General features: G+C 47.0%; 1 protein-coding gene across 1 annotated transcript; it reads right to left on the reverse strand.

Annotated features, from left to right (window-relative positions):
- Window positions 1-7,102: 7,102 nt before the first annotated feature.
- On the reverse strand, window positions 7,103-8,242 carry LOC141999993 (olfactory receptor 52R1-like). Its single transcript, XM_074973995.1, has one exon. It carries the CDS (start codon window positions 8,180-8,182, stop codon window positions 7,103-7,105), a length of 1,080 nt encoding a protein of 359 aa, XP_074830096.1. The 5' UTR covers window positions 8,183-8,242.
- Window positions 8,243-12,650: the final 4,408 nt, after the last annotated feature.

The raw sequence follows: 12,650 nt of genomic DNA on the forward strand, positions 1-12,650 counted from the left end.
TGCCATTGGCCTTCTTGGCAACAAGGGCACACTGTTGACTCATATCCAGCTTCTCATCCACTGTAAACCCTAGGTCCTTTTCTGCAGAACTGCTGCTGAGCCATTCGGTCCCTAGTCTGTAACGGTGCATGGGATTCTTCCGTCCTAAGTGCAGGACTCTGCACTCGTCCTTGTTGAACCTCATCAGATTTCTTTTGACCCAATCCTCTAATTTGTCTAGGGCCCTCTGTATCCTCTCCCTACCCTCCAGCATATCTACCTCTCCTCCCAGTTTAGTGTCATCTGCAAAGTTGCTGAGGCTGCAATTCACGCCATCCTCCAGATCATTTATGAAGATATTGAACAAACGCGGCCCCAGGACCAACCCTTGGGGCACTCCAGTGGATGCCGGCTGCCAACTGGACATGGAGCCATTGATCACTACCTGTTGAGCCCGACAATGTAGCCAACTTTCTATCCACTTTATAGTCCATTAATCCAGCCCATACTTCTTTAACTTGCTGGCAAGACGACTGTGGGAGACCGTGTGAAAAGCTTTGCTAAAGTCAAGGAACAACACATCCACTGCTTTCCCCTCATCCACAGAACCAGTTACTAAGTTCGTAACTTCAGCTACAAAATGAGACATGAATACAGATAGGATAATCAACTTCAGCAAACCATAACTTTTCCATTAACACCTCACATGACACACTGTGTACAAGCTTTGTTGCAATTATATAACAGTGGTGAATTTGGGGTTTCCAGGGTGTTTCTTTGGGGTACAACGTGTCAGAGCAATATATCTATAGAACTACAGCTCTGTGAGAACTAATTTTGTATTTTAATGTAAGACATAGACCCATGTTCTGAAAAAGACTACATTCTGCTCTGTAGCACAGGAGGAAAGAAAGCTGAGATACAGAGCAAAGGAAAATGAAAGAGTGTTTTCCCTGCTACCCATCACATGTGCAATACCTGACCCCCTGAAAATGTCCCTCTAAGTCCTTGTTTAGTGAGAGTCACCTGCACTTTCTGTTAGTCAGACCTCACCCTCACACACATTACTGGGTCAACAGACCCTTTTCCACAGTATCTGCGGAGCTATTCTGGTCTGGTCAGTCATCATCATCATCTTCATGGCAGATCCCAAAGGAATGTAGCCTCCTTGCAAACTGAGCACTGTCCGGATCAATCTCTGGAAAGGTGTTCAAGATGGTCAGATTGTATATTCGCACAGTGGCATCTTATTGTGCCACCAAAGTTTGGCACAAACATGATCACTGGCCTTGTAGTGGCATTTCCTCAGTATGCCCACTTCAGAATTCCTGGTCTTTCACTCTAGTAAGGTGTCCCCTGCTTGAAAGCTGCCAAAACTGACACAGATGATGAGGGCACTTGCTGGGTTCAACATATGCTGACTCCTGATCTTGTGCTACCCCTTGATATGGACCAGCTGCTGGAGACCACGAGCAAACAGAATGTTAGGATTCATTGAAAAAGGGATAGAGAATAAGATGAAGAATATCTCATTGCCCTTTTATAAATGCATGGTACACCCACATCTTGAATACTGCATACAGATGTGGTCCCCTCATCTCAAGAAAGATATACTGACACCAGAAAAGTTTCAGAAAAGGGCAACTAAAATGATTAGGCATTTGGAATGGGTCTGTCAGGGTTCCTTCCCCACTCTGAACTCTAGGGTAGAGATGTGGGGACCTGCATGAAAACCTCCTAAGCTTACTTTTACCAGCTTAGGTTAAAACTTCCCCAAGGTACAAATTAATTTTACCCTTTGCCCTTGGAATTTCCACTGCCACCACCAAACTTTAACTGGGTTTACTGGGAAATGTAGTTTGGACACGTCTTTCCCCCCAAAATCCTCCCAACCCTTGCACCCCACTTCCTGGGGAAGGTTTGGTAAAAATCCTCACCAATTTGCATAGGTGACCACAGACCCAAACCCTTGGATCTTAGAACAATGAAAAGCATTCAGTTTTCTTACAAGAAGACTTTTAATAGAAGTAAAGGAATCACCTCTCTAAAATCAGGATGGTAGATACCTTACAGGGTAATTAGATTCAAAACATAGAGAATCCCTGTAGGCAAAACCTTAAGTTGCAAAAAAGACACACAGACAGGAATAGCCATTCTATTCAGCACAGCTCTTTCTCAGCCATTTAAAGAAATCATGATCTAACACATACCTAGCTAGATTACTTACTAAAAATTCTAAGACTCCATTCCTTTTCTGTCCCCGGCAAAAGCAGCATACAGACAGACACAGACCCTTTGTTTTTCTCCCTCCTCCCAGCTTTTGAAAGTATCTTGTCTCCTCATTGGACATTTTGGTCAGGTGCCAGCGAGGTTACCTTTTGCTTCTTAACCCTTTACAGGTGAGAGGATTTTTCCTGTGGGCAGGAGGGATTTTAAAGGGGTTTACCCTTCCCTTTATATTTATGACAGGGTCCCATATGAGGAGAGATGAAAGAGGCTAGGACTTTTCAGCTTAGAAAAGAGGAGGCTAAGGGGGAATATGATAGAAGTCTATAAAATCAAGAGTGGTGCGGAGAAAGTGAATAAAGAAAAGTTATTTATTTGTTCCCATAATATAAGAACTAGGGGCCACCAAATGAAATTAATGGGTAGCAGGTTTAAAACAAATAAAAGGACGTTCTTCTTCACTCAGCGCACAGTCAACCTGTGGAACTCCTTGCCTGAGGAGGTTGTGAAGGCTAGGACTATAACAGGGTTTAAAAGAGAACTGGATACGTTCATGGAGGTTAAGTCCATTAATAGCTATTAGCCAGGACGGGTAAGGAATGGTGTCCCTAGCCTCTGTTTGTCAGAGGGCGGAGATGGATGGCAGGAGAGAGATTACTTGATCCTTACCTTTTACGTTCACTACCTGTGGGGCACCTGGCATTGGCTGCTGTCAATAGACACAAAAAGAAAAGGAGTACTAGTGGCACCTTTGAGACTAACAAATTTATTTGAGCATAAGCTTTCGAGAGCTACAGCTCACTTCATTGGATGCATTCAGTGGAAAATACAGTGGGGAGATTTATATACACAGAGAACATGAAACAATGGGTGTTACCGTACACACTGTAACGAGAGTGATCACTTAAGGTGAGCTATTACCAGCAGGAGAGCTGGTGGGGGGGAATATTTTCTAGTGATAATCAAGGTGGGCCATTTCCAGCAGTTGACAAGAATGTCTGAGGAACAGTGCAGGGGGGGTATGGGAATAAACATGGGGAAATAGTTTTACTTTGTGTAATGACCCATCCACTCCCAGTCTCTCTTCGAGCCTAAGTTAATTGTATCCAGTTTGCAAATTAATTCCAATTCAGCAGTCTCTCCTTGGAGTCTGTTTTTAAAGTTTTTTTGTTGAAGAATTGCCACTTTTAGGTCTGTAATTGAGTGACCAAAGAGATTGAAGTGTTCTCCGACTGGTTTTTGAATGTTATAATTCTTGACGTCTGATTTGTGTCCATTTATTCTTTTACGTAGAGGCTGTCCAGTTTGGCCAATATAATGGCAGTGGGGCATTGCTGGCACATGATGGCATATATCACATTGGTGGATGTGCAGGTGAACGAGCCTCTGATAGTGTGGCTGATGTGATTAGGCCCTGTGATGGTGTCCCCTGAATAGATATGTGGGCACAGTTGGCAATGGGCTTTGTTGCAAGGATAGGTTCCTGGGTTAGTGGTTCTGTTGTGTGGTATGTGGTTGCTGGTGAGTATTTGCTTCAGGTTGGGGGGCTGTCTGTAAGCAAGGACTGGCCTGTCTCCCAAGATCTGTGAGAGTGATGGGTCGTCCTTCAGGATAGGTTGTAGATCCTTAATAATGCATTGGAGAGGTTTTAGCTGGGGGCTGAAGGTGACGGCTAGTGGCGTTCTGTTATTATCTTTGTTGGGCCTGTCCTGTAGTAGGTGACTTCTGGGAACTCTTCTGGCTCTGTCAATCTGTTTCTTCACTTCAGCAGGTGGGTATTGTAGTTGTAAGAATGCTTGATAGAGATCTTGTAGGTGTTTGTCTCTGTCTGAGGGGTTGGAGCAAATGCGGTTGTATCGCAGAGCTTGGCTGTAGACGATGGATCGTGTGGTGTGGTCTGGATGAAAGCTGGAGGCATGTAGGTAGGAATAGCGGTCAGTAGGTTTCCGGTATAGGGTGGTGTTTATGTGACCATCGCTTATTACTACCGTAGTGTCCAGGAAGTGGATCTCTTGTGTGGACTGGTCAAGACTGAGGTTGATGGTGGTATGGAAATTAAATCTGTCAGTAGACAGGATACTGGGCAGGATGGACATTTGGTTAGACCCAGTATGGCCATTCTTATGTTCTTATGTTCACTGAAAATGTCAGCCCAGAGTTCCTCAGCCTTCCTCAGCCCCCACATTTTGCTTCCATCAATGGAAGCTGGGGTACCCATTGTTCTGTAGATCTGCAGCTTTGTAGCATGCCTGCTGCCGCGAAATGCCCACGACTGCAGAAGGGAACAGGTCAGCAGCTGCTACTCTGCGAGTGCCCACATCTTTTGAGAAGCCTCCAGCCCTGTCTATGAAGCTGCCACCTGCCCAGCAATCCCTCCAGAGAAGTTAATACCTAAGCCAGTTGCAGTTTGCAATACCATTGCTTCATGGTAATGGCCAGGGTAATTTTACCAGGATTAATAACCAGAGTAATGGGCACTGCCTTCATACCCAGCCAGATCAACTCTCAGATGCAGCGATTCACAGTGCTACACCTGCAATTGCCACTGAAATTGTTGGAATAACAGCCCCTTAAGCGTTTGTAACTGGCAACTATGATTTTATACCCATTACAAGTTGCAGAGACAGGGAGGCTTTTCTTAGGAACACTTTCCAAGGGAGAGACAAATCATCTCCCTGACCCAAAACCCGTACTGTCTGGTTCAGGAAACATTTCCTTCAGGGATTATGGCCGGATCAGTCTGGAAACCAGAGCACGCAGGGAAACACTGAGGGCAGAGGAGAGTTGGCCACATTTTGGGTGAAGATAACATCTTGTGGACACCTCCCTGCCCAGCCCCACTCCCCTTCTACACACAGTCCACTAGCATCCATGTAGCAGCTCCAGGTTTGGTGTCACAGCCTCACTTAAGATCCTCACCCACCAGGCAGGTGTGGTTGGGTCCCACACACTGGACCCATGTGCTTTTCAGTCAGAACAGCATTCAGCAGCAGTCTGGCTCTGCGTTTCTACACCCACTCTTGGGGTGGAGCTTCCATTCTAGTGCCTCCCTCTGGAAGTGGAGACTTGCACACCAAGGCCCTGAGACTAGTTTTGGCCCAGCTCCCCCAGACTCTCCAATTGCTTCAGCACACCCTTCCCAGAGCTCTCACTTGGGCTCATTCTGTTTCCAGTTCCTCTCTTTTGCAGAACATGATTCCTAAAGCAAACACACCCAGGCTTTGCAAAAGGGGTTGCTAAAACAATTCCTCTACTTTAGACCGCACAGGAGATACCTATATCCAGGTAAACAAAACACCTGTGTGCCATTCTTTGCCTCTGTGTCCTTACCACCCTGCAGCATTCTTTGAGATTTTGTTAGAGTTCTCTGGGGTGTCCAGGGGCCACCTCCTGAAACTCATGGCTTCTCCTCCCACTGGAGACTGTCTCTCTGCTTCATCCATAGCCCTGAAACCAAAGAGTCCCCTCTGCCACCTGTGTGCCTCTCCCCTGCCCCAGGTTTTTCTGGTTCATCCAGTCTCTGTGTTTTTAAAGGGCTGGACCAACAACTTTTCTTTGTGTTCCCTCTTCTGAGGAGGTTTCACTCCTTCCACGCCAACCCCTCTTCAGAAAAGTTGGCGGAAACTGGCTTTATGTAGAATGCAGTTACTCCCTTCTTTAGTCCTGGTGAAATCTGCTTAGGTGCCGAGAGTCTTTAATGACCAATCTATGTACAGATAGCTGCCTCTGCCCCAGCCTCCTGTCCCTGACTATGAGGAGCATGAGGGAAGAGAACAGTAAAAGCCCAAAGACATAAGGTACAGACAGCTCATACAATCAAATGTGAGTTAATAGGGTTTCCACCCATGTGGGTTTTGCCCAGACAGTCACATTTTTGTCTTCTGTGTTTGGGTGCCATTAAGGGTTTCCAGGTATCCAGTTTTCAACCAGAAATTCTGGTCAAAAGGGGGACCTGGCAGTATCCGGTTTCTGCAGGGCAGAGAGAGGCATCAGGTCATGGCAGCCCCTGCTCATCCTTGGCCACCTCCTTTTCCAGATAAGGTGCCACGTATGTGTGTAAATACCTGGCTAATGGCAGATGTGCCATTTATCTCCCTCCCTATAAGCTACCGAAGCCACCTTGGCCTCTGCCCAGCATCCTGCCTTCCCAGCTAACGCAGGAGCTGATCCTTCTGCCTTTCTCAGCTGTTGTCCTTCTAGCTACAAAGCTGATCCCTTGCCTGGACCCCAAGTCCTGGTTCAGGACAAATGGGTCCCAGCCCATAACCATTGCATGGATCCTGCCTGCTACAGGCTCCCGGCCAGGAGGAACAAAAGGGTTCTGAAAGCTAAAGAAATAAGTCACACAATGGTCTCTTCCCTCAGGACTTTGTAACCAAGCTTCAGGGCCAACAAGCTGTAAGATGCACAATCTCACCCACCTGCCAATCAACCCTGCTTCCAACTCTCAGCTGCTTTTATGCGGCTTCCTGGCTTCCCTCCCCACTCCCGACTGGCTTGATGAGCCCAGCACTGCGTGCTTCCTGCACTCGCTGCAGGCTCCTTGTCAGGCTGCAGCAGATCCTGTCTCAGCCCCAGAGCAGAGGGAACTCAGCTGGTGGGGGAGACTCAGCGAGTGACGGATGGAGAAGAGGAGCAAGCGAGAGGGTCAGCGCCTTGCGGGGAAAAGCGCAGAAGTGGATGGAGCCTTGAGATGAGATGAGGAGCAGAAGCTGGGCATTGGAGGAAGAGGCAGGGCAGGGGGCAGGACCTCAGGGGTCCAGTTATCAGAAATTAGAAAGGTGGCAACCTTATGAGTTAGTGAGTTATACACAGACCGATTTCCCAGTTTGTCACGCTGACAAAGCACACTAAGATCAGGAAATTATTTAATGTCTCTCACTGACCAGTAAGTGATTCAAGGAAGAGGGCCCAGCACCAGCTCACCACCCAGATCTACATGGAAATGGGTCTGAGAGCCAAAGCACGAAGAGAAAAATTTAGCCTCTTTATGAGTAATGAGCTGGAGAAGCCTGTCCCGGATCTGTTTGGTCCTCACTCCATAGATAATAGGGTTTATCATGGGGGGCACCAGGAGGTACACGTTGCCAATGAGAACGTGGAAATACAGGGGCACATTGTGGCCAAAACGGTATGTGAGGAAGGAGAAGAGAGCTGGGATGTAAAAGGCTAAGGTGGCACAGAGGTGAGAGCCGCAGGTCCCAAAAGTCTTGAGCAGGGTGTCCTTTATGGAGAGGCTGAAGATGGCCCTGAGGATCTGGATATAGGACACAGCAATAAAAATCCCATCCAGACCCATCACACTGAATATCACAAAGAGGCCGTAGTAACTAGTCACGCGGGTGTCAGCGCAGGCCAGCTTCATCACAGCCATGTGTTCGCAGTGCGTGTGGGGAATGATGTTGGTTCTGCAATATGGCCACTGCCTTGCTAGGAGGAAAGAGGGCAGTATGATCATGCCACCCCGCAGCACCACGGCTAGGCCGATCTTGGCCACCACGGAGTTTCTCAGGATGGTGGAATGCCTCAGGGGATTGCAGATGGCCACATAGCGATCCAAAGCCATGGCCACGAAGATCCCAGACTCCATCACTACAAAGCAGTGAAGGAAGTACATCTGGGTGAGGCAGGCACTGAAATCTATTTCCCTGGAATTGAACCAGAAGATGCTCAGAGTTTTGGGCAGGATGGACATAGACAGGACCAGGTCAGTGACGGCCAGCATGCAGAGGAAATAGTACATGGGCCCATGCAGGCTCGGCTCTGTCTTTACAATGAACAGGATGGTGAAGTTCCCAAAAATGGCTACGACGTACATGATGGAGAAGGGGATGGAGATCCAGACGTGGGCCACCTCCAGGCCAGGAATGCCCAGCAGGATGAAGGTGGAGGGGTTGGTGAAGTGAGTTGTGTTGGAATCTGACATGGAGTAGGGGAGAAGGTGTCCAACCCTGAGGCAGAACGGTGTCCTCTGCATGTACCGTACGTTCACCAGACTTCCTGTATGTGCCCAGGCTCTAGGGTGATGGTCACAGTACAAATGCCTGGTGGAGAGACAATGTGAATATGAGACACTACATGCACTACTGGAGGCTGTTCTCATGGGGAAAGCAGACTGGTTGCTCTTCACACACTGAAAATGACATTTTCATTATTCAGATAAATGAACTATGAAACACTGACCCTACTAATGCCAATTCCATATTTTATGGTCCTCCATGCATCAGTAATTCCTACACATCATGGTGTGGGAATCCTTAATAGGCACCAGCAGGAAACCGGAGTGTCGATACTGGCTATCCATAATTGTTCTTTAATGCAATGAATCCCAGGCTAGACAGCCCATGCTGTAGGGAGTTCCCTATTCAGCTGGTGGCTCAAAATCTGAGATAGAAAAAAACAATCTTGGCCAAGACATGTACCGGGGTAAACATACCAGCTAGAACACACCTCAGGGAAAAGACCTGGGCATCCACGAAAACACTTGTTCATTTGCAGTAGTGACCAAAAGAAAGACAATGTTCACATACCTAAGCAATGGGATGCAGAATAACCTGCTCTGGGCATGTGCTCAGTTGTGGTCACTCAGTCTTTATAAAGGATAGAGCAGATAGAAAGGGGATTTTCAGGACAAGACAGGCTGTAAGAATGGGGGAGGCTGCCATAAGTAGACAGCCTGAAAAATCTGGGATTGTTTAGTTTCAAGAAGAGACAACTAAGGGGGCATATGACAGAGGAGAGGACAATAAACAGTGGATCTGATTACATTCAAATGGACAAACAGAGAACAGTTCCCAACCAGTAATATCGATAGACACTTAGTGCTTCAAAGGGGCTAATTCCCCAAAGATGAGGCAAACTGATTGGGAAGAAAAAAAAAAAGAAAACTGGGAAGGAAAGATGGGAATTCTATTGGAAGAGTTTATTACATAACTAGAAAGCCACAATTCCTCAGTCACGGAAGTGAATAACTTTTGCTAAAAACCTGTACAGTTAACTACAATACCCACCTGGGGAAGTGAAGAAACCGATTGACAGAGCCAGAAGGGTACCCAGAAGTCGCCTACTACAAGAAAGCTGTCACCTTCAGCCCCCAACTAAAACCTCTCCAGCTCATCATCAAGGATCTACAGCCTATCTTTAAGGACAATCCCTCACTTTCACACACCTTGGGAGACAGGCCAGTGCTTGCTTACAGACAGCCCCCCAGCTTGAAGCAAATACTCACCAGCAACCACACACCACAAACACGAACTAGGGAACCTATCCCCGCAACAAACCCTGTTGCCAACTCTGTCCACATATCTATTCAAGGGACACCATCACAGGGCCTAATCACATCAGCCACACTATCAGAGGCTCATTCACCTGCACATCCACCAATGTGATATATGCCATCATGTGCCAGCAATGCCCCTCTGCCATGTACATTGGCCAAACCGGACAGTCTCTATGCAAAAGAATAAATGGACACAAATCAGATGTGAAGAATTATAACATTCAAAAACAACTTCAATCTCCCTGGTCACTCAATAACAGACTTAAAAGTGGCAATTCTTCAAAAAAAAAAAAAAACCTTCAAAAACAAACTCCAATGAGAAACTGAATAACTGGAATTAATTTGCAAGCTGGACACCATCAAATTAGGCCGGAATAAAGACTGGGAGTAGCTGGTCTCTACAAAAACTAATTTCCACATATTAATTTCCCTGTACTGTTACTCACACCTTCTTGTCAACTGTTTAAAATGGGCCACCCTGATTACATTGGCTCATTACTACTACAAAAGTGATTTTTCCTCCTTGCTATTCCGCTGTTGAGAATAGCCCACTTCCACTATAATTGAATTGTCTCGTTAGCACTGACCCCGCACTTGGTAAGGCAACTCCCATCTTTTCATGTACTGTGTATATATACCGGCCTACTGTATTTCCCACTCCATGCATCTGATGTCTGAACATATAACACTGATAAAAGAAAATTGTTTACGTAATCCATAGTTGGCCTGTGGAACTCCTTGCCACAGACATTACTGGAGCAAGGAGCTTAGCTGAATGGGATTTACAAATGGATGGGCCGTTGCAGGTGGTACTGGTGGCACCACGCTTAGGTAAGGTTGTCTGACACCTTCCATTAGGAAACCGCATTTTCAGTTGCTGAGAAGTTTACCAAACTTGAAGCATTTGGACTGAAATTTCCCATGCTGGGTGTCTGCTTCCAGCTGAATTTGTTTTTTCGAAGTTTCAGACCTAACAGTTCAGCTGCCTTCTCGAATGAAGCTAGGCGAGAAGATGTCTTGCCCAGGTTGAAAAATTCTTATATTTTTTCCAGTATGGACCATTAGAACCTCTGTGCTTTACAGCAGATAAAAGTTAGGTAATAGCCTCTCCTCCCCACCGCTGCCCCCAGCCATCAACAGCCAGAGCTCTAAGATGCAAGAGGAGGAAGTGACAGTCTCTCTGCATGAACACACAGCTGGCTCCTGAGGCTTTTAGTCAGTTCTTACTCGAAGAAAAGTTTTGCCTGAGTGAGTAAGCAACAGGACAGGGCCTCAGAATTTGGCCTTTGTATTGTAACATCTACTAACACCTTTCATCCTGAAGGAGTCACTGTGCCACTCAAATGCAGCTGCCTTGGGACTGGAGGCCATCAGCAAAAAGGGACATTTTGAGCCATGATACTGGAGCATACTCATTCCCTGTGAAAAGTGCCCTGGGATGTTTAACGACTGGGTAGAGCAGAAAGGACCCCAGATGTGTTCTCTATCCCACCGTGCCCATGTTGCTGCACTGGGCTTGTCGAGCAGGTGAGCTCTTCAGCAAGAGATGGTACCTGTGAATTCTGAGACGGAAGTGTCTTCCCCGGGAATCCCCGTCAGGTATCCATGTCCCACACCTCTCTGACCCCAGCATCTGCAGCAACATCCCACGCCGAGAGCCGATACAGTGGTGTGCGCTGGTTATAACAGAGCTCTGCGCAATCCCAGGGTAATTCACTCAGCCTCTAGTGGCGAAGCAGCATCTGAAAGCAACAGGCTGGACACAGGAGACACTCAAGCCAATCACTCTCTTTCCATCTCTGTGCTTCTGCGTTCTTCATCCAGCTTTAGGAGTAAACAGTAATTAAGGGACTTTCCCAAAGGGAGATGAGAACTCTTGGGCTCTGTGCTGAGTCAGAGAGGAATTGGCTGCTCTGTGAGTCATTGTATATTTAAAAATTATAGTGAATGATTTAAGAAAATTAGGAATAATACCTAGGTCTCTTCCAAGCCTAATCTCCTTTGATTCTATAATTCTATGGCCTTGTGGATGCTCAGCACCTGTGAAAGCCAGGATGCTTTGGGTTCCTAAACATGCATGGATGTGCATCTAGCCCAGGATCCTGGCTCTGACAGTGGCTGGCTCCGGACACTTCGAGTAAGGTGTGAGTGACTAGGCAGAGGTAGGATATTCTGCTCTCCCCCTTATAATTCTTCTTAAGCTCTAAAACAGATCTGGAGATCTGGTTCAAAAAAGAACTAAATAGTTCATGGAGGATAGGTCCATCCCTCTCTATTAGCCAGGAGGGACTGGGATGGTGTCCCTAGTCTCTCTTTGCCAGAAGCTGGGAATGGGCAACAGGGGACGGATTACTCGGTGATTCCCTGTCTGTTCATTCCCTCTGGGGCACCTGGCACTGGCCACTGTTGGAAGACAGGATACTGGGCTAGATGGACCTTGGTCTGGCCCAGTATGGCCGTTCTTATGTTCTTACGAAAAAGACACCTGAGGGGAGACACGAGCACTTTCTGCAAGCACATGGGGCTGTTGCTAAGGGCTCAGAGAGCAGTATTTCTCATACGTAACTATCACCATACCATGCAGCACCTTTCATTAAAGGATCTTCAAAATATTTAGCAAAGGAAAGTCACTTTGAACATATCCCCGTTATACAGATAGGTAAACTGAAGCAAAGGAGGTGTGACCTTGCCAAGGTCACACAGAGAATGATAGAGAGAGCCCAGGAGTCCTGACTTGCCTACAGTAGCCACCGTCTCTCCATCAGTAACTGAGCACATGAAAAGAAGGAAATGGACTCACGCTTTAGAGGGGCCTGTTCTTTGGGTGGATGTGATGGATTTCCCTGGGGTGCAACCTTGAACCTGGGTACCACTGACCACTCTCGCATACCAATCTGGGATCCATCTCATACTGTGATGCTGTGACAAGCTGCAATTCTCTCCAGCTCTTGCACTTACACAACCATACACAGACAGGGACACACCCAACTGCAGTTACATGACTGCTTTCACTAGCCACCCATGAACCAACAATAGAGAGGCTCCTGCCAATTTACCCCAGTTTTCCAGCCTAGGACCCCAGAGCCTTACCATCTTGCTCTGGTCAGAAGCCTAACCAGTGTAAGTTTATTACCCAGTCTGCCCCTCCCTCAATGTGGAGAGGACA

The sequence above is a fragment of the Natator depressus genome, chromosome 1 (genome assembly GCF_965152275.1).
Source record: "Natator depressus isolate rNatDep1 chromosome 1, rNatDep2.hap1, whole genome shotgun sequence".
Classification (NCBI taxonomy): domain Eukaryota; kingdom Metazoa; phylum Chordata; order Testudines; family Cheloniidae; genus Natator; species Natator depressus.